Source organism: Durio zibethinus, chromosome 15 (assembly GCF_047325235.1).
Source record: "Durio zibethinus cultivar Kanyao isolate XHJ-2024 chromosome 15, ASM4732523v1, whole genome shotgun sequence".
In the NCBI taxonomy this organism is placed as follows: domain Eukaryota; kingdom Viridiplantae; phylum Streptophyta; class Magnoliopsida; order Malvales; family Malvaceae; genus Durio; species Durio zibethinus.
The window spans coordinates 15,500,450-15,517,496 of record NC_143176.1 but is presented as its reverse complement, the minus strand read 5'-3'; the positions used below and the strand labels follow the sequence as shown (position 1 = coordinate 15,517,496).

The window sequence follows — 17,047 nt, the reverse complement described above, 5'->3', positions numbered from 1 at the left end:
AAGAAGAAAAGATATAGGTGCCTTGTGGAGAAGGATCGAACCTCTATAAATCATTATGTTTAATTTCTCTATCCCTATCTTTTTACAATTTATTGTTGTTTATATTTAATTTTAGGTTCATTAATTGTTATTGTTTGCATTATATTTCCATCAAAAGTGCTTATTGTTTTAATTTCCATTCAACTATATTGAAATCATTATTTAGGAAGAATTTAGAGAAATCTAATTCACTCCCCTCTTGGATCACCATCTCCCTTAAAAAGCTAACAATTGGTATCAGAGCTTTGGTCTTTTTTTGTAGGTTTAACCACCTTGAGTAAGATCCTATGGCTCAGTTTTGGTTCTAAGATGGTGAAAAAGTCCTCAAAGCTCCCATGGTTGATAAATTTAAATTTTGTGAATGGAGAAAGAGGATAAAGATGTTCATAATGGCCTAAGATTTTAGAGCTTAGAATATGGTTGAAAAAAGGCTTGAAATTCCTTCAAATGATGCAAACTACTTGAGGTAAATAATAGATGATGCAAAGGCCAAATGCATTCTCTATGGAGCTTTAGATGATTACAACTTCAACTTGGTCTCAAAATGCTCAACCTCAAATGAGATATGGAAAAAGTTGGATGAGCTGTATGAAAGACAAATTTTCAACCAACATGCACCATGTCTCATGGCTATTGAGGAACCAAAGGTAACCTCTAACTCTTGTGATTCAAACTCTTATACTTTTGATGAGTTACAAGATGCATACAATGATTTAGTAATTGAGTTTGAAAATATGCATTTGAAACATAAGAAAATTATTTCAAAATTAAAAGTTGAAAATGAATTTTTAATGAATTCAATGAATGATTTGGAAAAAGAAAATGATAAATTGAAAATGAATTTTGAAGCTTGTCAAAAGAGAAATGAAATGGTAGAAAAAGAGAATTTAGAATTGAGAAAAAAATTTGAAGTTTTGATGAATGAAAAATAAGAGCCTTTAAATAAGAGTTTAAGTAGTAAAATGATTAAATGTAATTTTTGTAATTTTCATGGTCATACTATACATACTTGTCCTATTGAAGAAAAGTTTCATTTAGAATTAGGCAAGTATGGTTTCCTAAAGGAACAAGAGACTTGCTCACTAACTCTCAAAGACCCAAAGTGATTTGGGTGCAAAAAATTAAATGAGATTATTTCTTTTAGGTATGCTAGAGCAAGGAGCCATAATGTTAGAATGAAGATTGAATACTCTAGACACATAATGGAGATGGGTAACCTCTAAACTTTTATTTGAAGAGAATTTGAATTTGGTTACCTATTTTTGATAAAATTTGAATGCTTGATTGATTATGCAAAATTTTGTTAACATTGATTACAAGATATATGTTGCGTAATCTTGAGAAAATGTGAGCTTGCATTCAATATGCATTTATTTTGCTCTTAAATATGTTTGAGATGCTTGTTGAAATTGTTTATGGTGTTAAATTGCTTGATCATACTTTTGTTGATAAATTTTTTATTGATTTGTGATTGTTAAATATGCTTATATGACCATGATGTTTAAAATTGCTCAAATATGTTTACAATGTTTGGATCTTGTGAATTTTTTAAAATTGATTATGTTATACATAAGTGTTTTAACTCTTGATTTGTGATTTTAGAAATTGATGATCATCTTATGCTTAAATAATATATATTGATGTTTGATTGTTCATCTCTTGACTTCTTATGAAATAATCTTGAAGTATGATTTAATTCATTATCCTTATTAATTCAAGATTTATTTCTTCTCTTGTGTTAATGAATTGACGAACTTTATGTGCTTAAGTAATATATATTGATTCTTTGTTCATCTATGTTTTTGGTCAAGGTATGTGCTCATATGATGATTGTTTCAACTTGACCTTAATACTTATGATTTGAAAGTGCTTAAATTATTTATTTTTAATTTGTGAAATACTCTTGTGAAATATGCTTATTTTTGTGCTTAAATGTTTTATTAATTTTGTGAAATATTTTGGATCTTGTGCTCAATTTATATATCCCTTGATTTGTGATTTTGAATATGATGAACTACTTGCTTGTAGATGATATGTGTTATTGGTTCATTGATGATTCTTGTCAAGTATGTGTATATATGATAAATGTGATTTTTCTTCACTTGACATGATTGCAACATGACTTAAGTAAATGAATTTTCTTATGATGCTTATTTTTAGCTTAAGTCATTATTGATTATGGCCTATAATTTGTGTAGACATATTTATGCTTTTGTGTTAAAATTTTCTTGGATTTGTTTTTTGATAAATATGTCTTCCTTGAGTTTTTAGTTTTTACATGGCCTAAAACTTATTTTGACATATTCTTTGGTGACCGAGTGAATATATATATATATATATATATGAATATTGAATATATCTATTTTGTGTTCATAAATGATCTAAAAGGTTTGATTTTTGCACATTACATGAGAACTTTTGCTTTAGTGCCATTCTTATGCTATTTGATGTTTAAATTGATATATGGCCTCTAGCTTAAGTATATATCTCTCTTGCAATTGGCATCTTGTGCTTAGTGAATAAATTTTCTTTTGCCTACAATGACTTAGAATATGGAATTGTTTTCTAACAATTTGTATAATTTTTATTAATTGATTTTCTTGACGCTTCTAATGAAAATCCTTTATCAAGAAATTTTTCTAAGTTTATGCTAAGAGAACTTGAAATGAGCATGAATGAGCCTACATTTTTGGAATTTCAAGTATAACAAGCAAAGCATATCATCCTCATCAATCAAGCCCAAGTACATAAAAGACTAGCTCAAATGATGTGGAATGGAGGATTCAAAATCTCACTCAACTATAATGAACACAACAACATAACTTGATAAGGATAGAGGTAATTGTATTGAATCTATGCTATGTGCCTGTGATATATAATGTTTAATGCATGATTTCATAAATGCTTGCTTTAATATGTGCAAAAATGAGATATTATGTTTGAATTTATGGACACATTGCACAAATTAATTACCAAGCCACTTGGTAGATATTGTTCTAATATTTTTGAAAGCTTGGATTGATTAACTCACCTTCATTGATATTCATGCCTAGTTCTTGATTGCTTTGATTAATAGTTTTCATTGCATGAATATTTGTTTGAGATGAATCTTTGAACTTAGCTATGAGTTGGATATGTTGATTTCTTGATCTTTAAATTGATTTGACTCATAGATTATGAATTATAAATTTGAAATTTACATAGATTTCATTGATTGACATTGAGATGACATGTACCAAATTGTGCCTAAATGCTTGTATATTTTTTTATTAGGTATAATGCTTATATATTTTGCATATGCTTATATGATTTTGATTGAAATATATGATTGAATACTTGCATATGTTTGAGTTAAGTACATTGCTATGCATTGAAATAATTTGGATTATATTTGAATGATTATGCTTTCATTACTTCTTTGCTATAGCATATGTGCTCATCATGTTTGAAAAATCATGTTTATATAATCTTTGTTAGTACATGATGATTGAACCTCATTGCTCATTAGTACTTATGATTTATTATATGCATATGAGCTTTTGGTTCTTGTTTGGATAGGATAGCTTATGAAAGATTACTATTATCATTTATGCATGCATTGAATGAATCTTTCATATGCTTAAAGTATGTTTGTTTTATGAAAGTTGTTGAATAAAATTGCTAACAATTGATATCAAAATTGCTAAAGATTCTTTTTTAACTTTCATAGATGCTTATTTATGTGCCTATACTTGATATAGCTTGTACCTCTCATGCAAAATTGTGTGTGCCTTATATTGATTATTCCTTAATTTGGAAAGAAGGAGAAATCTTAGAGTACAATTTTGTTTGATTTGTTTTGTGATAACAATTGGTATGCTTTATCATAACATATCTTTAACAATTGGTATCCTTAACAATTGGTATGACCTTGTATGCATGTGCTTGAATTTATGCATAATTGCTATTGATCTTTTAGGTTCTAAGCACATCTTATGATAACATGATTTATGAGTAGATTGCATATCACTCATTATCCTCTGCTCATAAATTTTATGTAGTAAATTTGATAAGTTGTGCTAAAATGCTAAAATTGGATACATTTATGCTTTTGTGCTTGAATACATGTATGTGAACTTCATTGTGCATATTACACTTGATTACATGCATTCAAAATATTCTTGATATTATTGGTATCAAGCATTTTGTCCCATACCTTGAATTGATTTCTCTTTCTTTTGAAATGACAAAAAAGGAGAGAGAGTTTAGAGATATTTCTTCTTATTACAATTGATATAGGAGCTTAAACATTTGGTATAAAGAGCATAAACAAAAGGGAGGAGAAATGTTTGTTGAATATATTTGTTAATGATGCCTTTTTGTGTTTATTTACTCATTAATATGCTCATGCCTTTTTGCTATGACAAAAAGGGGAAGAATATCATATGAACAAATTTGCTTGTGCTTAACATGCATATGTTTGATTGTGCTTATTTGATATATATGCTCTAACATATGCTTAGTGAGTTGTGTTGGATTAGGATGCATAAATTAAGGGGGAGTTTTGCCATGCATTATTTAAGGGGGAGTTTTTTAAAATGTCTTTCAAAATCTTAAATGTTTCAAAAAAAGTTTTTCATCATGCAAATTTATCTTTAAGTTTTGTCATATCAAAAAGGGGAAGATTGTAAGCCTTGAATTGATCCTTATTTTGAAATGAAAAAAAATTAAAGACAAATAAACTTGATCAAAATTTTGAAAAAGATTTATTTAGTACATGTTTATAAGTTTTATATTTTGGTACTAAATAAATAATATGATTTTCAAAGTTTAAACAAACCTTTCTTGGTTTTATATTTCTCAAACCAAATCTATCTTTAAAGATTATTTATTTGAGCTTAAATGAAAGTCTAATTGTTGTTTTTAAAGTGAATTTATTTATTTTGGACTTAATACAATTTTGATAATATTGGTTTTGAGAAAAAGATGAACTTAAGAAAGCTATTTTACAATAACAAAGTTTTCCAACATTGAACTTATTTTATTTTTCTATATTAATTCACAAAGTTTTAATATCTGAATTTTATATGTTTGGAAAGCTTTTTGAGTCTACTTTCTAATAGATTAAAAAAAATCAAAAACCAAATTTTTTAAGAAAAGATTTTGAATTTTTACTAGACACTCTGCAATTGCCAGAAAAATTGCATAAGGGGTAACTTTGAAAATTCACTATAATTCATACTCAATGAATTAGGTGATGAACTTTATATAGAAAGCCCTTTAAGTCTAGTTTCTAAACCTTTAAATGGTTTACAATTTGAATTTGTATAACTCGAGATATGATCAAATTAGTAAGTAGAGTGTAAAACGGGAGACTACCACCCAACATAGACAAGATCAATTGCTTTTTCAAACAGAATGCTCCCAAGACTGAAAATCCAAAAAAGGGATTGATCCCCCCACATAGGGGATCGATCACCCCATTAACCAATCGATCCTCTACAAAAAGGGATCGATCAGTTAGGCTCTTTTCAAGTGAAAAATGGTTCAAAACATGAACCAATTGATCCCCTCAAGCAAGGGATCGATTAGTTCTGGGTGCAAGCACACCAACGGCTACTTTTTTAATTTCTCTATAAATTGGCCACCCCAACACACCAAGAAGATAGACGAATTAAGAGAGCAAGAGCCAATAAGCCATATTTTCATTCTCTCAAAGAATCAAGAGTTTTTAGAGCTTCAAAGTCTATATCTTTGTATTTATTGTATCCAAATTATATTTGTTGTTCATTCATCATTTTCTTGTACTTAAACTTAGCAAACACTTAGCCTTAGAGAGGTTATTCTATTGTTTGCAAAATTACCTTTGATATACAAGGGTGGAAGAGAATAAGAGGTGAGGTATCCTCTTGAAAGCTTTGTAGTGATATTGGGTAAAATACTACAAAGGGTAGAGGTTTCTATCTTAAGCCTTAGAAAGAAAAAGATAGGTTGTATTTTCATTTCAAGAATAGTGGATTGAAGCCTTGGTGTGGACAACCAAGAAGAGAAGACGTAAGTGCCTTGTGGAGAGGACCGAACCTTTATAAATCATTGTGTTTGATTCCTCTATCCCTATCTCCTTACAATTTATTATTGTTTGTATTTGATTTTAGGTTTATTAATTGTTATTGTTTGCATTATATTTCCATCAAAAGTGTTTATTGTTTTAATTTCCATTCAACTATATTGAAATCATTATTTAGGAATAATTTGGCAATTCACCCTCTCCCTTGGATCATCATCTCACCTAAAAAGCTAACAACATAAAAAAGATTAAGTTACTTAACAAATTTACCATTTTACGATCTATTACTTTTAAAATTAAAAATTACAAAATTTAACGTAGATTCAATTTTTAATGATGAAATAAGTAACATTAATATTTCTAAATATAAATTTATTTTGCTTTTATACAAAATAGCAAACATGCCATCACGTGAAGAGTTTCTAAGCAAAGGAGTTGAAGGCACGCCAAAGTGATGATATAGGTTGGCATTTTGAAACACATGTGCCAAATATAAAAAAAAAATGTTTTATGCAAACTTTGTGGTAAAATTATAAATGGAGGAATAACGCGTTTCAAGGAACACATTACTTAAAAAATTAGCAATGTTGCACCATGCCCCAATATTACTAGTATGATATGTTTTTATAATTCTTTTAAAAATATTATTATTAATTCCTCAATAAAAATTATAAAATTACATAAGCATGTGCAACTAATTGTTTCCTTTTTCTTAACTTTATTGTTAATAGGTATAGTAAGAGAAAACATGATGAAACTCCTTGAAGAAAGCAAATCAAAGAAAGTTGAGAACAAAAAGAGAAAGGATGAATTCTTATCACAATTAAGAGGGGAAAACTATGACTATGAAGGTTTTATTGATGAAGACATCGCTACTAGACAAGCCATGCGAGATAATATCCAATCATAACATGAGTGGCACAGAAGATAAGAATTCAGACAAAAAACTGGTGGTTGGAGTAACATACATGAAAAGGGACGAAGTTCTCATGGCTCAGTTGTTGAATATTTTGTGCAAAGAAAAAGGAAATCAACTCCAAGTGAGTCTAAATTTTCATTAAGAGGTGCTATACTTGAATTAGTTAGAAGTAAGAGTTCAAAGCAATCAAAAATAAGTGATTCATTTTTAAAGACATTAAGAAGGAATATGGGTGAATCAGTATCAAAATTTTGTGATATATGATCAACTTTTTTTTCAGTTAGCAAACTCTCCATGGTTGCATAATTTAATTTCTATGGCAGTAGAAATTGGCCAACATGTGAAACTTTTAACACCTTATAAGGTCTCAGATGTGTATTTGGAGTCTAAGTATTAACAAATTCATGAATGAGTTAATGGATTAAAAGCTCATTGGAATGAATTGGGTGCCACCTTGATGGGTGATAGTTGGACCAACAGTTTGAATCAAATGCATATCATTAATTTGTTTGTTTACTGTAGTAAAAGGACTTTTTTGGAAATCTATAGGTGTCTCAAGTATTCGTAGTAGAGATGCAAACTTTTACTACTGATTATTGGATGAAGTTGTGAAAGAAATTGAGGAAAAATAAATTGTTCAAATAGTCATTGATAATGAAGTAGCACTTAAGGTTGTAAGAAAAAGACTAATAGAGAAGAGACAACATTTGTATTGGACAGCATATTCAACTCATTGTTTGGACTTGTGCCTTAAGGATATTGGCAAGAAAAAAATGTGGCAAAGGTTTTAGATGATGCAAAAAAAGTGACTTGTTTTATATACAATCACATTTGGACTTTTAATTTGATGAAAAAATATACACAAGGGATGCAAATACTTCATCCTACTCTTACTTGATTTGCCACTCATTTTATATAGTCAGAAGAAATAATGAGGCAAAAGCAAGGTTTGAGAGAGATATTCAATTCAAAAGTTAGTACTTAGTAATTAGTACAACTATTTAAATCTAGCATATTTTTATGATATCATTATTTAAAATATTAATTTAAAATATATTACTCTAAAAATTATTAATGAATATATAAAAATTTAAAGAATCAAAATGGGGACAACAAAAATCAAAGCCTGCTTATAAAGCCAAAAAAATCATTTTGGAAAAAGATTTTTTGAAAAAACAAGTGATATAATAAAAGTTTATAAGCCTTTGGTAAAAGTGTTACGCTTTATGGATGGTGATGAAAAACCAATAATATGATATTTATTTACAAGGCTATGGATAGAGCTAAATAAGCAATTAAGCAAATTTGTCATTATTTTGCTAAATATGAAAAGATTATTGATAACAGATGGAGTTTCATGCGTTTTAACTTACATTCAGCTAGTAAGTAAACCAAGAATATAGATTGTATTTAAAAAATATGTATATTTTTTATGCTTAAATTTTTTATCTATTTATTTTTTATTACTTTAATTTAATATTATTATGAATTATGTTTAGATACTATCTAAATCCATAATTTCAATTTGGAGTGGGGCATTCTACAAATATACTTAAAAAGACATTAGACGGTACTCAAATCAGTTATTGAAAGATTAGAACCTTATATAAATACTCAAATCAGAATGTCTAATCATGTTAGTATTTAATACTATTTTATAACTTTGACATTTATTTTATGTATTAAAAATAAAATTATTTTTTATTTATGCATTTATTATTGTATTTTCAAAAATGTAGTTGCTATTATTTCAAGACAAGTATGAAACATTTTGCACTCCACGGCACAAAGAGCTTGAAAGCAAATGAATCCAGATAATTAGTAAATTAAATAATTATAATTTATTTTTATTATTTAATTAACTAGCATATTCAAATTTAATTTAAATAGTTTTATACAGTTGAGTGGTGGATGATATATGGCACTTGTGTTTTTGAATTACAAAAACTAGCAATCAAAGTACTTAGTCAAATAGAATCTACAACAAATTATGAATGTAACGGGAGCACATTTAGGTATATTCATACCAAAGTAAGAAACAGATTGAAGCTTGAAAAACTTTAAAAACTTATATATACCTATTACAATATGAGGCTGAGGATGAGACATAAAAAAAGAATAAGCATTGATGAGATAAAAAATACTTTTAATCCTATTAGCCTTGACCATATTTTTGAAGATGATGATTTACTAACAGAATGACTGCAAGAGAAAGAAATCCTTTGTTAGATGATCAAAACTCTAATTGGTTACCTATAGATAATTCTGACAATGAAATGAATGTTAAACAATAATGCCAATCTCAAATAAGGAATGTATCTCATTTAAGTTCAAGTCTAACACCAAGTCAAAGTGATGATGGTGGAGGTTTAAGTCTAGATAATGGTGATGTTAATGGTGATGGTGCCAATTTTGGTGGTAATATGGTTGCAAATCAACCTTACAACCCACTTGGAAAAGAACTAGGGTTTGTTGCTACTGGTGGACTTTTCATTACCATGGTAGAGTACTAAGTGAATCCATCTATTGAATCTAGTGTGAGTCAAAGTGCACATACAGTTCAATCAAAAGGAAAAGCCAAGAAGCATCACTATGATATTTTTAGAAGTTCTTCATCTTTAGGTAGGAGACCAAATTCTAGTAACTTTAAGTATAGTGAATCATTTGTTGGTATTCAAGTACATTACTATTAACCGAAATAACCTAATTTTTAACCTCTTTATGGTTATCCACCTTTATATGGTTATTATCCACTACAAATGTATCTTCTACCTCAAATGTATCATTTACCATAAATGTATCCCTCACTAAAAATGTATCATCCTCAAATAGATCTTCTACCTCAAATGTATCAAGAACAAAAGTCACATGTATGGGGATTGAGTCAACTTGACTCTCAAAGTAAAAATAGAGAATTTGATCCTTCTCATCATTCTACCATGTGGTAAATTTTGAAATATATATCAATAGTTATAGTTGATAGAATTTGAAATTATTATATTTGTAAGTTTGTAATTTTATTAAATATAGATGCTTGGTATTTAACATATTATGTTTTGTTAATATCTTGATTTGTTTAGAATTAATATTGAATATGAACTTGTCTCACGCAAAAATTTTATTGCAAAACCAAATATGAATGTTTTATTATAATCTAACTAAAATTATGAATAATATTTTTAAAAATATAAAAATATAGTATCATAAACTATTTTAAAAATCATTAAATAATAGTTTTTATGGCTATAATTATAATTATTATATTTTATAACAAATTGTGCAAAATTAAAAAAATTCATGACTCGATGATTGCAATTATATCTATTATATAAAAAATGTAATAAACACGATGCAACCAAAAATATAATTGCGGTCGCTATTTAAATCCTGTTATACACTTTCATTCTTTAAGCCAAAAAAAAAAAGAAAAAAAAACAACTTGGAACAATCTTAAGACTTTTGATAAGCAGAAGAAGAAAAATAAAACTAAAACCAAAACCTCTAACATATCAAAAACCTAAGAAAGAAAAACTCTAACCATATATATCAAACCAACCTATGCATTTAAAAAGAAAAGGAAAAAAAAAAGGATTACGATCTTTTTATTTTTTTGTTTTGGTTTTTTTTTTTCATTTTTTTGTTATTGGTTTTTCTGGTTTAGGCATCTTGCATCCACCCTTTTTTTTGCTGTTCCTCTTTTCTGTCTTGTTTAAAAATTTCTTGCTATTTTTTTTTTTTGGTTCACGCTTATTGCTAGTTTTCCTTATTGAATGCTTTTAGTTTTTCTCGGTCCTTTGTTGACACCCATTCTTCTTTTTTTTTTCTCATTTTTGTTGTTGTTTGCTTATCGCCCAGTGTTTTTTTCTTTTGGTTTTGGTTCTTGCAATTTGGCTGGCACTCCTTACATTTCTTTATGCCTTATGCTGCCTCATTTTTTCTTCTCTTTTTTCATTTTTTTCTATGTTGCTTACAAGCTTTTTTTTTCTATTTTGTTTTGTTACTTGCTTTTTCCTTTTTTTCACTTTTTCTTGGTTTCTCACCTTTTTTTGTTATGTTTTCTTCATCTTTTTATGCCTTCCACGTCTTATCCTTTTTTTCTATTCAATCTCAGTTTTTTTTTTCATGCCACAATCCCAAGCCACGACTCAAGCCATTATTTCCTTTTCACATAATGGCCTAAATGCAGTTTCCATTCTTTTTTCACATGTTCATACCTCATGCAATGCTATGCATCCATGCCAATTTTTTTTTTTTTGCATCATTCTTTACATTCACACATCATGCCCTTTTTTCATAAGTTTTCTTCTTTTTTTGTTTTATTCTAATGGTTTTTACCTCCAAGCAAGGCTAACCTAATGATCTCAATTTTTGTCATGTCTTGGGCTTAAAGAAGAAGCCCATACTTTAGAGCCTTAGCCATGATTTATGGCCAACTTGGACTTTTTTTTTTAAGTTAATTTTAGACTTCTTTCATTCATTTGGGCTCTCATAATTTTTTTAAGCTTTATTATTATTTTTTGGCTTTATTTTGGTTGTGGGTTTTACCCATTGGGGTTATATTGAGTTTTTAATTAAGTCAAATTTTGGGTTATTTTTAATGGTTTACATTAGGTTGTATTTGGGCTTTAAAATGAGACATTTATTTCAAGCTTTTTTTTTTGGATAATTTAATTGTTATTTGGGCTTATACAAAATGTCTTATTTTTTAACATTTAAAAATAGACTGTTAATGAGTCTAAAAAATTAATAATTGAGGTACAATTATGGAAACAAATCCAAAAGGAAAAGATAAAATATTTAAGATAAAATTGAATATCTACATATCTTTTGTATGTATGTTAAAAGATGTCAACATATATCTCACACATAATCGTATTTCCAAATATAAATTTATTTTATAGACTAAAACCTATTTCTTTTAAAAAACTTAAATTAAGTTTAAAGTTTTTTTAAATATAATATATTAAATTAGATAGTCAATTATATTTAAAAAAATAATAGTGACGACTATATTTTTATATCTAATGATCAAACTTCCATATCACGAAACTTATCATTTTAGCAGACATCCAATTCCACTCTTAATGCGATGCAGAATGAACAATGTAATTAATAGAATGAGAATTTTCTCTTTAAAATGTTCTTAAATTTAAATCGAGATAAATTATAATTTTTTAATTTTATATTATTTTTTATAAAATAAATATATGTATTTATTACTAGATATAAGTATATATATTAATAAAAATTTTTAATTTGGTTCGATTCGATAAATATTTGAATTTGATTTTTAAAAAATCGTAAACTATAAGTTAACTGAAATTGTTTTCTAGAACCGAACTTAACGCAATCATATGCGGTTAACATATTAGACCTTAGCTTAGTTATTGTTTGGTTTTGACTGGTTGTTTCCTTCGATAACATTTTTAAAAAGCCTGGTCGACCTTTTCAACCACCCATTTTCATATTCATTTTACACGTACACTTCTTTTTCCACGTCCCTCTCATGGAAGACTTTATGTTCTTATTGAAACAAAAACTTCTTTGATTGAGTGAGACTTAAATCTATAAAACAAATGTTGGCCCACTTATGTTAGAACATTGATAAATGCTGAATTAAATTTTGAAAGACTTGGTCAAATTGTAGTTTTGATTATACTAATCAGAGCTAATCCCGCTAGAGAAACTATTTTATTTATTGTCAAAAGAATTTTTAAATTCTGTAAATGAAATTAGTAAAGTAATATATAGTTGTTAAAATATGTTTTAAAAAAATTAATTAAAAATTATAAAATATATGTTAATTTTTTAATCTCACTTATAAAATTAAAAAATTATACTAACAATATATCAAATACTAACTCATCTAATTATCAACATATATTACCTAATTTGACAAAGGTTTTGCTATGTAACAAATTATTGATGAAATCTTAGACTGATATTTGAAATTTGATAGAATCCAGCCTATGGTTGGGATGCTTTGCTTGTTATTAGAAATATTATTGGTTTTGCTTTCAACCAAAATAATTTTTCATGTAATCGAAATGCAAAATCTATCCTTTTTTCCTAACTAATTAGCAAAATTCTTAAAGTTATTCAATTATTTTTGAAGCATAGCTCTTTCAACTCAGTCAATTCAATTAAGTTAAACTAATACTATATGAGTACTGAAATTGCCAAAATTTTTGAGGGTTAAAACTTCGGCTACATTATTACAGTCTTTTTATTGTGGATTTTTTTGCTTTTTTGTCCCATGGCTTCTATAGTTGAACTGTAAATTTAGCAAGTGGTCAATGCACCACTTCAATGGAAGGTTAAACACATAAAGGAAGCAAAAATGTTGAGGGGCTTTTTACCAGCCTTTCCCCTTTCTGCAAGTCTATGACAGAAGGGAAGACTTTCTCTTGACTTAAAACTCTAAAAAACTTGTATAGCACCCAAAAAAAAAAAAAAAAATCCAAAAAACTTGTTTAGTTATAAGCTCCTTTATCAGTCATTTTATGAATATCCAACCCCTTGATTCCTACAATGGCTTTGGCTTTCTTTCCTCTCTTTTCCTTTCTATTTCTGCTACCTGCTTCTTCCGATGCTCAAACTGTTGGTAATGTAACGATAGGTGCTTCTATCTCTGCTGCTGAAAACTCCTCTACATGGATTTCTCCTTCAGGAGATTTTGCCTTTGGTTTTTATCAACTCAACAGCAACAAAAATCTCTTCTTGCTTGCTATCTGGTATAATAAGATACCGGACAAAACTCTAGTTTGGTATGCAAATGGAGACAGCCCTGCGCCAAGGGGATCAAGATTACAGCTGACAGCTGACAGAGGGTTTGTACTTAATAGCCCTCAAGGTGAAGAGCTATGGAAAACTGAGACCTGGAATGGGGTTGTTAATAGCGGTGTTTTGGATGATAATGGAAATTTGATGCTTTTAGGAAGTAATTCTATACTTTGGGAGAGCTTCAAAAATCCAGCTGATACTGTTTTGCCAACGCAGAAACTGGATAAGGGAGTAGCCCTTTCTTCTCGCCAATCAGAGACCAACTTTGCCAAGGGGAGGTTCCGGATGGTTTTGCAGTCAGATGGCAATCTTGTTCTTACTACCATAAACTTGCCCAGTGACCATGCTAACGAGCCTTATTACGAAAGTGGCACTGCTGGGGATTCAAATTCATCCAGTCCTGGTTTCCAACTGGTCTTCAATGAGTCAGGCTACTTGTTTGTTTTGAGAGAGAATGAAGAAAGATACCTTCTAACCCCGAGAATAACAGGCTCAGCTAAAGACGTTTATTACAGAGCAACCCTCGATTTCGATGGAATTTTCACACTGTACTCTCACCCTAAGACTTCCACTGGGAATTCAAGTTGGACTACCGTTTGGTCTGAGCCAGATAATATTTGCACAGCAAGTTTGGTCAATTCAGGTAGCGGTGCATGTGGTTTCAACAGTATCTGCAATCTCAACGCCGAGAGAAGGCCAATTTGCGGATGTCCAGGGGGATATACGTTAGTCGATCCAAATGACAACTATGGCAGTTGCAAGCCTAACTTCACTCAGAGCTGTGAAAAAGAGCCAGCTTCTATGGAAGACTTGTATGAGTTTGAAGTGCTTACTAATGTTGACTGGCCACTAGCTGATTATGCACTCTTGGAGCCTTTCACTGAAGACAAGTGCAGAGAATCTTGCTTGCATGATTGTATGTGCGCTGTTGCCATTTTTAGACTAGGTGATAAGTGTTGGAAGAAGAAGCTACCACTGTCAAATGGAAGAGTTGATCCCGGTCTTAATGGGGGAAAGGCTCTTCTCAAAATTAGGAAAGTTGATTCACCTCCCGATGGTCCTTATTTTCCAAATCCAGGAATGAAGAAGAAGACGAACCGGGAAACTTTGATCCTTGCATTATCAGTACTTCTAGGTAGCTCTGTGTTCTTCAATTGCATTTTGGTTGCTGCAATTTGTCTGGGATTTTACTTCATCTACCAAAAGAAACTCAAAACATTACCCCAGAATAAAGGTGTCATGGAAACAAATTTGCGTTCTTTTACTTACAAAGAGCTTGTGTATGCTACAAACGAGTTCAAAGAAGAAATAGGAAGGGGAGCTTTTGGCATTGTTTACAAAGGGGCACTACATAGAAATTATGTCATTCAGGTTGCTGTGAAAAGATTGAACACACTGATACATGATTCTGACAAGGAATTCAAGGCTGAAGTGAATGCAATCGGTCAAACCCATCACAAGAACCTAGTACGACTGCTTGGATTCTGTGATGAAGGAGATAATAGGTTACTCGTTTATGAATATTTGAGCAATGGCAGTGTAGCAAGCTTCCTCTTCGGTGACCCAAGACCCAGTTGGAGCCAAAGAACTCAAATTGCTTTTGGGATTGCAAGAGGACTCCTCTATTTACATGAAGAATGCAGCACACAGATTATTCACTGTGATATAAAGCCTCAGAACATTCTGCTAGATGAGCATTGCAATGCAAAGATTTCTGACTTTGGATTGGCAAAGCTTTTGTTGTCGAATCAGAGCCACACCAATACTCTTATTCGAGGAACAAAAGGATACGTGGCACCAGAATGGTTTAGGAACTTGCCAATAACTGTGAAGGTTGATGTCTATAGCTTTGGAGTGCTGCTGCTAGAACTCACGTGTTGCCGAAGAAGCGTAGATATGGAGAGCAGTGTAGAAGAGAGAGCAATTTTAACTGACTGGGCTTATGACTGCTACTGCGAAGGCACATTGGATGCACTGGTTGAAAATGACACTGATGCCTTGAATGACAGAGGAAAAGTAGAGAGGTTTGTGCAAGTTGCCATATGGTGTATTCAAGAAGATCCGTCCCTGAGACCTACCATGAGAATGGTCACACAGATGCTTGAAGGAGTTTTAGAAGTGCCCATTCCACCATGTCCATGTCCGTATGCTATTACTGCTTGAAACTCTGCTTTTGAAGTGATCTGAAGCATCCTCAATTTTCTTTCATGTCTAAACTGTACCCAAGTTTTTTTTTTTTTTTTTTTTAAGACTTTTAATTAAAATAAGTTGTTCATTTAGGTTTTCGCTTCTATCAAAGGGAGCATTATGTATTGAAGTACCAGAATTCTATAGTAATAACTTTTTATAAACTAGTATGGTCCAGCTACATTAATCACTTTCCTCTATACAATAATACCCTGCTGTCGTGAGACCTGAGATTAGCGGTGTAATGAGGAACAAGCCTATAGCATAAGAAACCAAAATAAAATCTTCATTTTTATGTGGTGTAGGCTTTATCTGATGTGATTGATCTCATTTTCCTGCTGGGAACTTGATCTAGCTTGCAGTATTGCTATCCTTTCATTTCTATCCAAACACCAAGCAAAGACTACCCTGCAATAATTGTCTCGGTAACTTTCTTCCATGATGCCATCTGCCTACCGATATCAATAAATATGATTGTGCAAAAAAGAAATATAAATAAATATGACCCGTTCACATTGATCTATCTATTTGTATTTATAACTCAAGAAATAATTTTATTTATTTAATATACATAAATTAATATTTTTTAAAATTATATTGAAATTTTTAAAATTTATAACACAGAAAATTTTTATATATTTAATTAATTTGTCATAAAAAAATAAAATTAAAAAAAAAGTTAAGAAAAAAAACATGTCTTTACTTTGCACAGTATTTTAAAAAGATAACATGTCTTCACTTTACATAATTTTTATCTACAATAATATATTATATATATTTATATTTACCAAAATTTAGAAACAAACAGAGAAAATTTACTGTGATAAGGTAAAAATTTAATTATACACAAAAAAATGTAATACAATAAAAAGAATAGTATAAAATCGTATAGATCACCTAATTTATAACTTAACTCATATTGCAAAAGCGGAATGATAATATCAAAATTCTAAGAATAAAATAACAACTCTAACTCTAACCTAAGAGAGAAAATTGAAATTAAAAAGTTGAATATCTTAGTTATTTTTAGCATTGTTTTAATTCTATCATTATTGAAAATCTTTTTTTTTTAG

The 17,047-nt window shown here is 29.6% G+C and overlaps 1 protein-coding gene across 1 annotated transcript; it reads left to right on the top strand.

Moving 5' to 3' along the window:
- The first annotated feature begins 13,360 nt into the window (after window positions 1-13,360).
- LOC111302390 (G-type lectin S-receptor-like serine/threonine-protein kinase LECRK3) lies at window positions 13,361-16,255 on the top strand. The gene has a single exon (XM_022898316.2). The coding sequence runs from the start codon at window positions 13,536-13,538 to the stop codon at window positions 15,948-15,950; it is 2,415 nt and encodes an 804-aa protein (XP_022754051.2). The 5' UTR covers window positions 13,361-13,535; the 3' UTR covers window positions 15,951-16,255.
- Window positions 16,256-17,047: the final 792 nt, after the last annotated feature.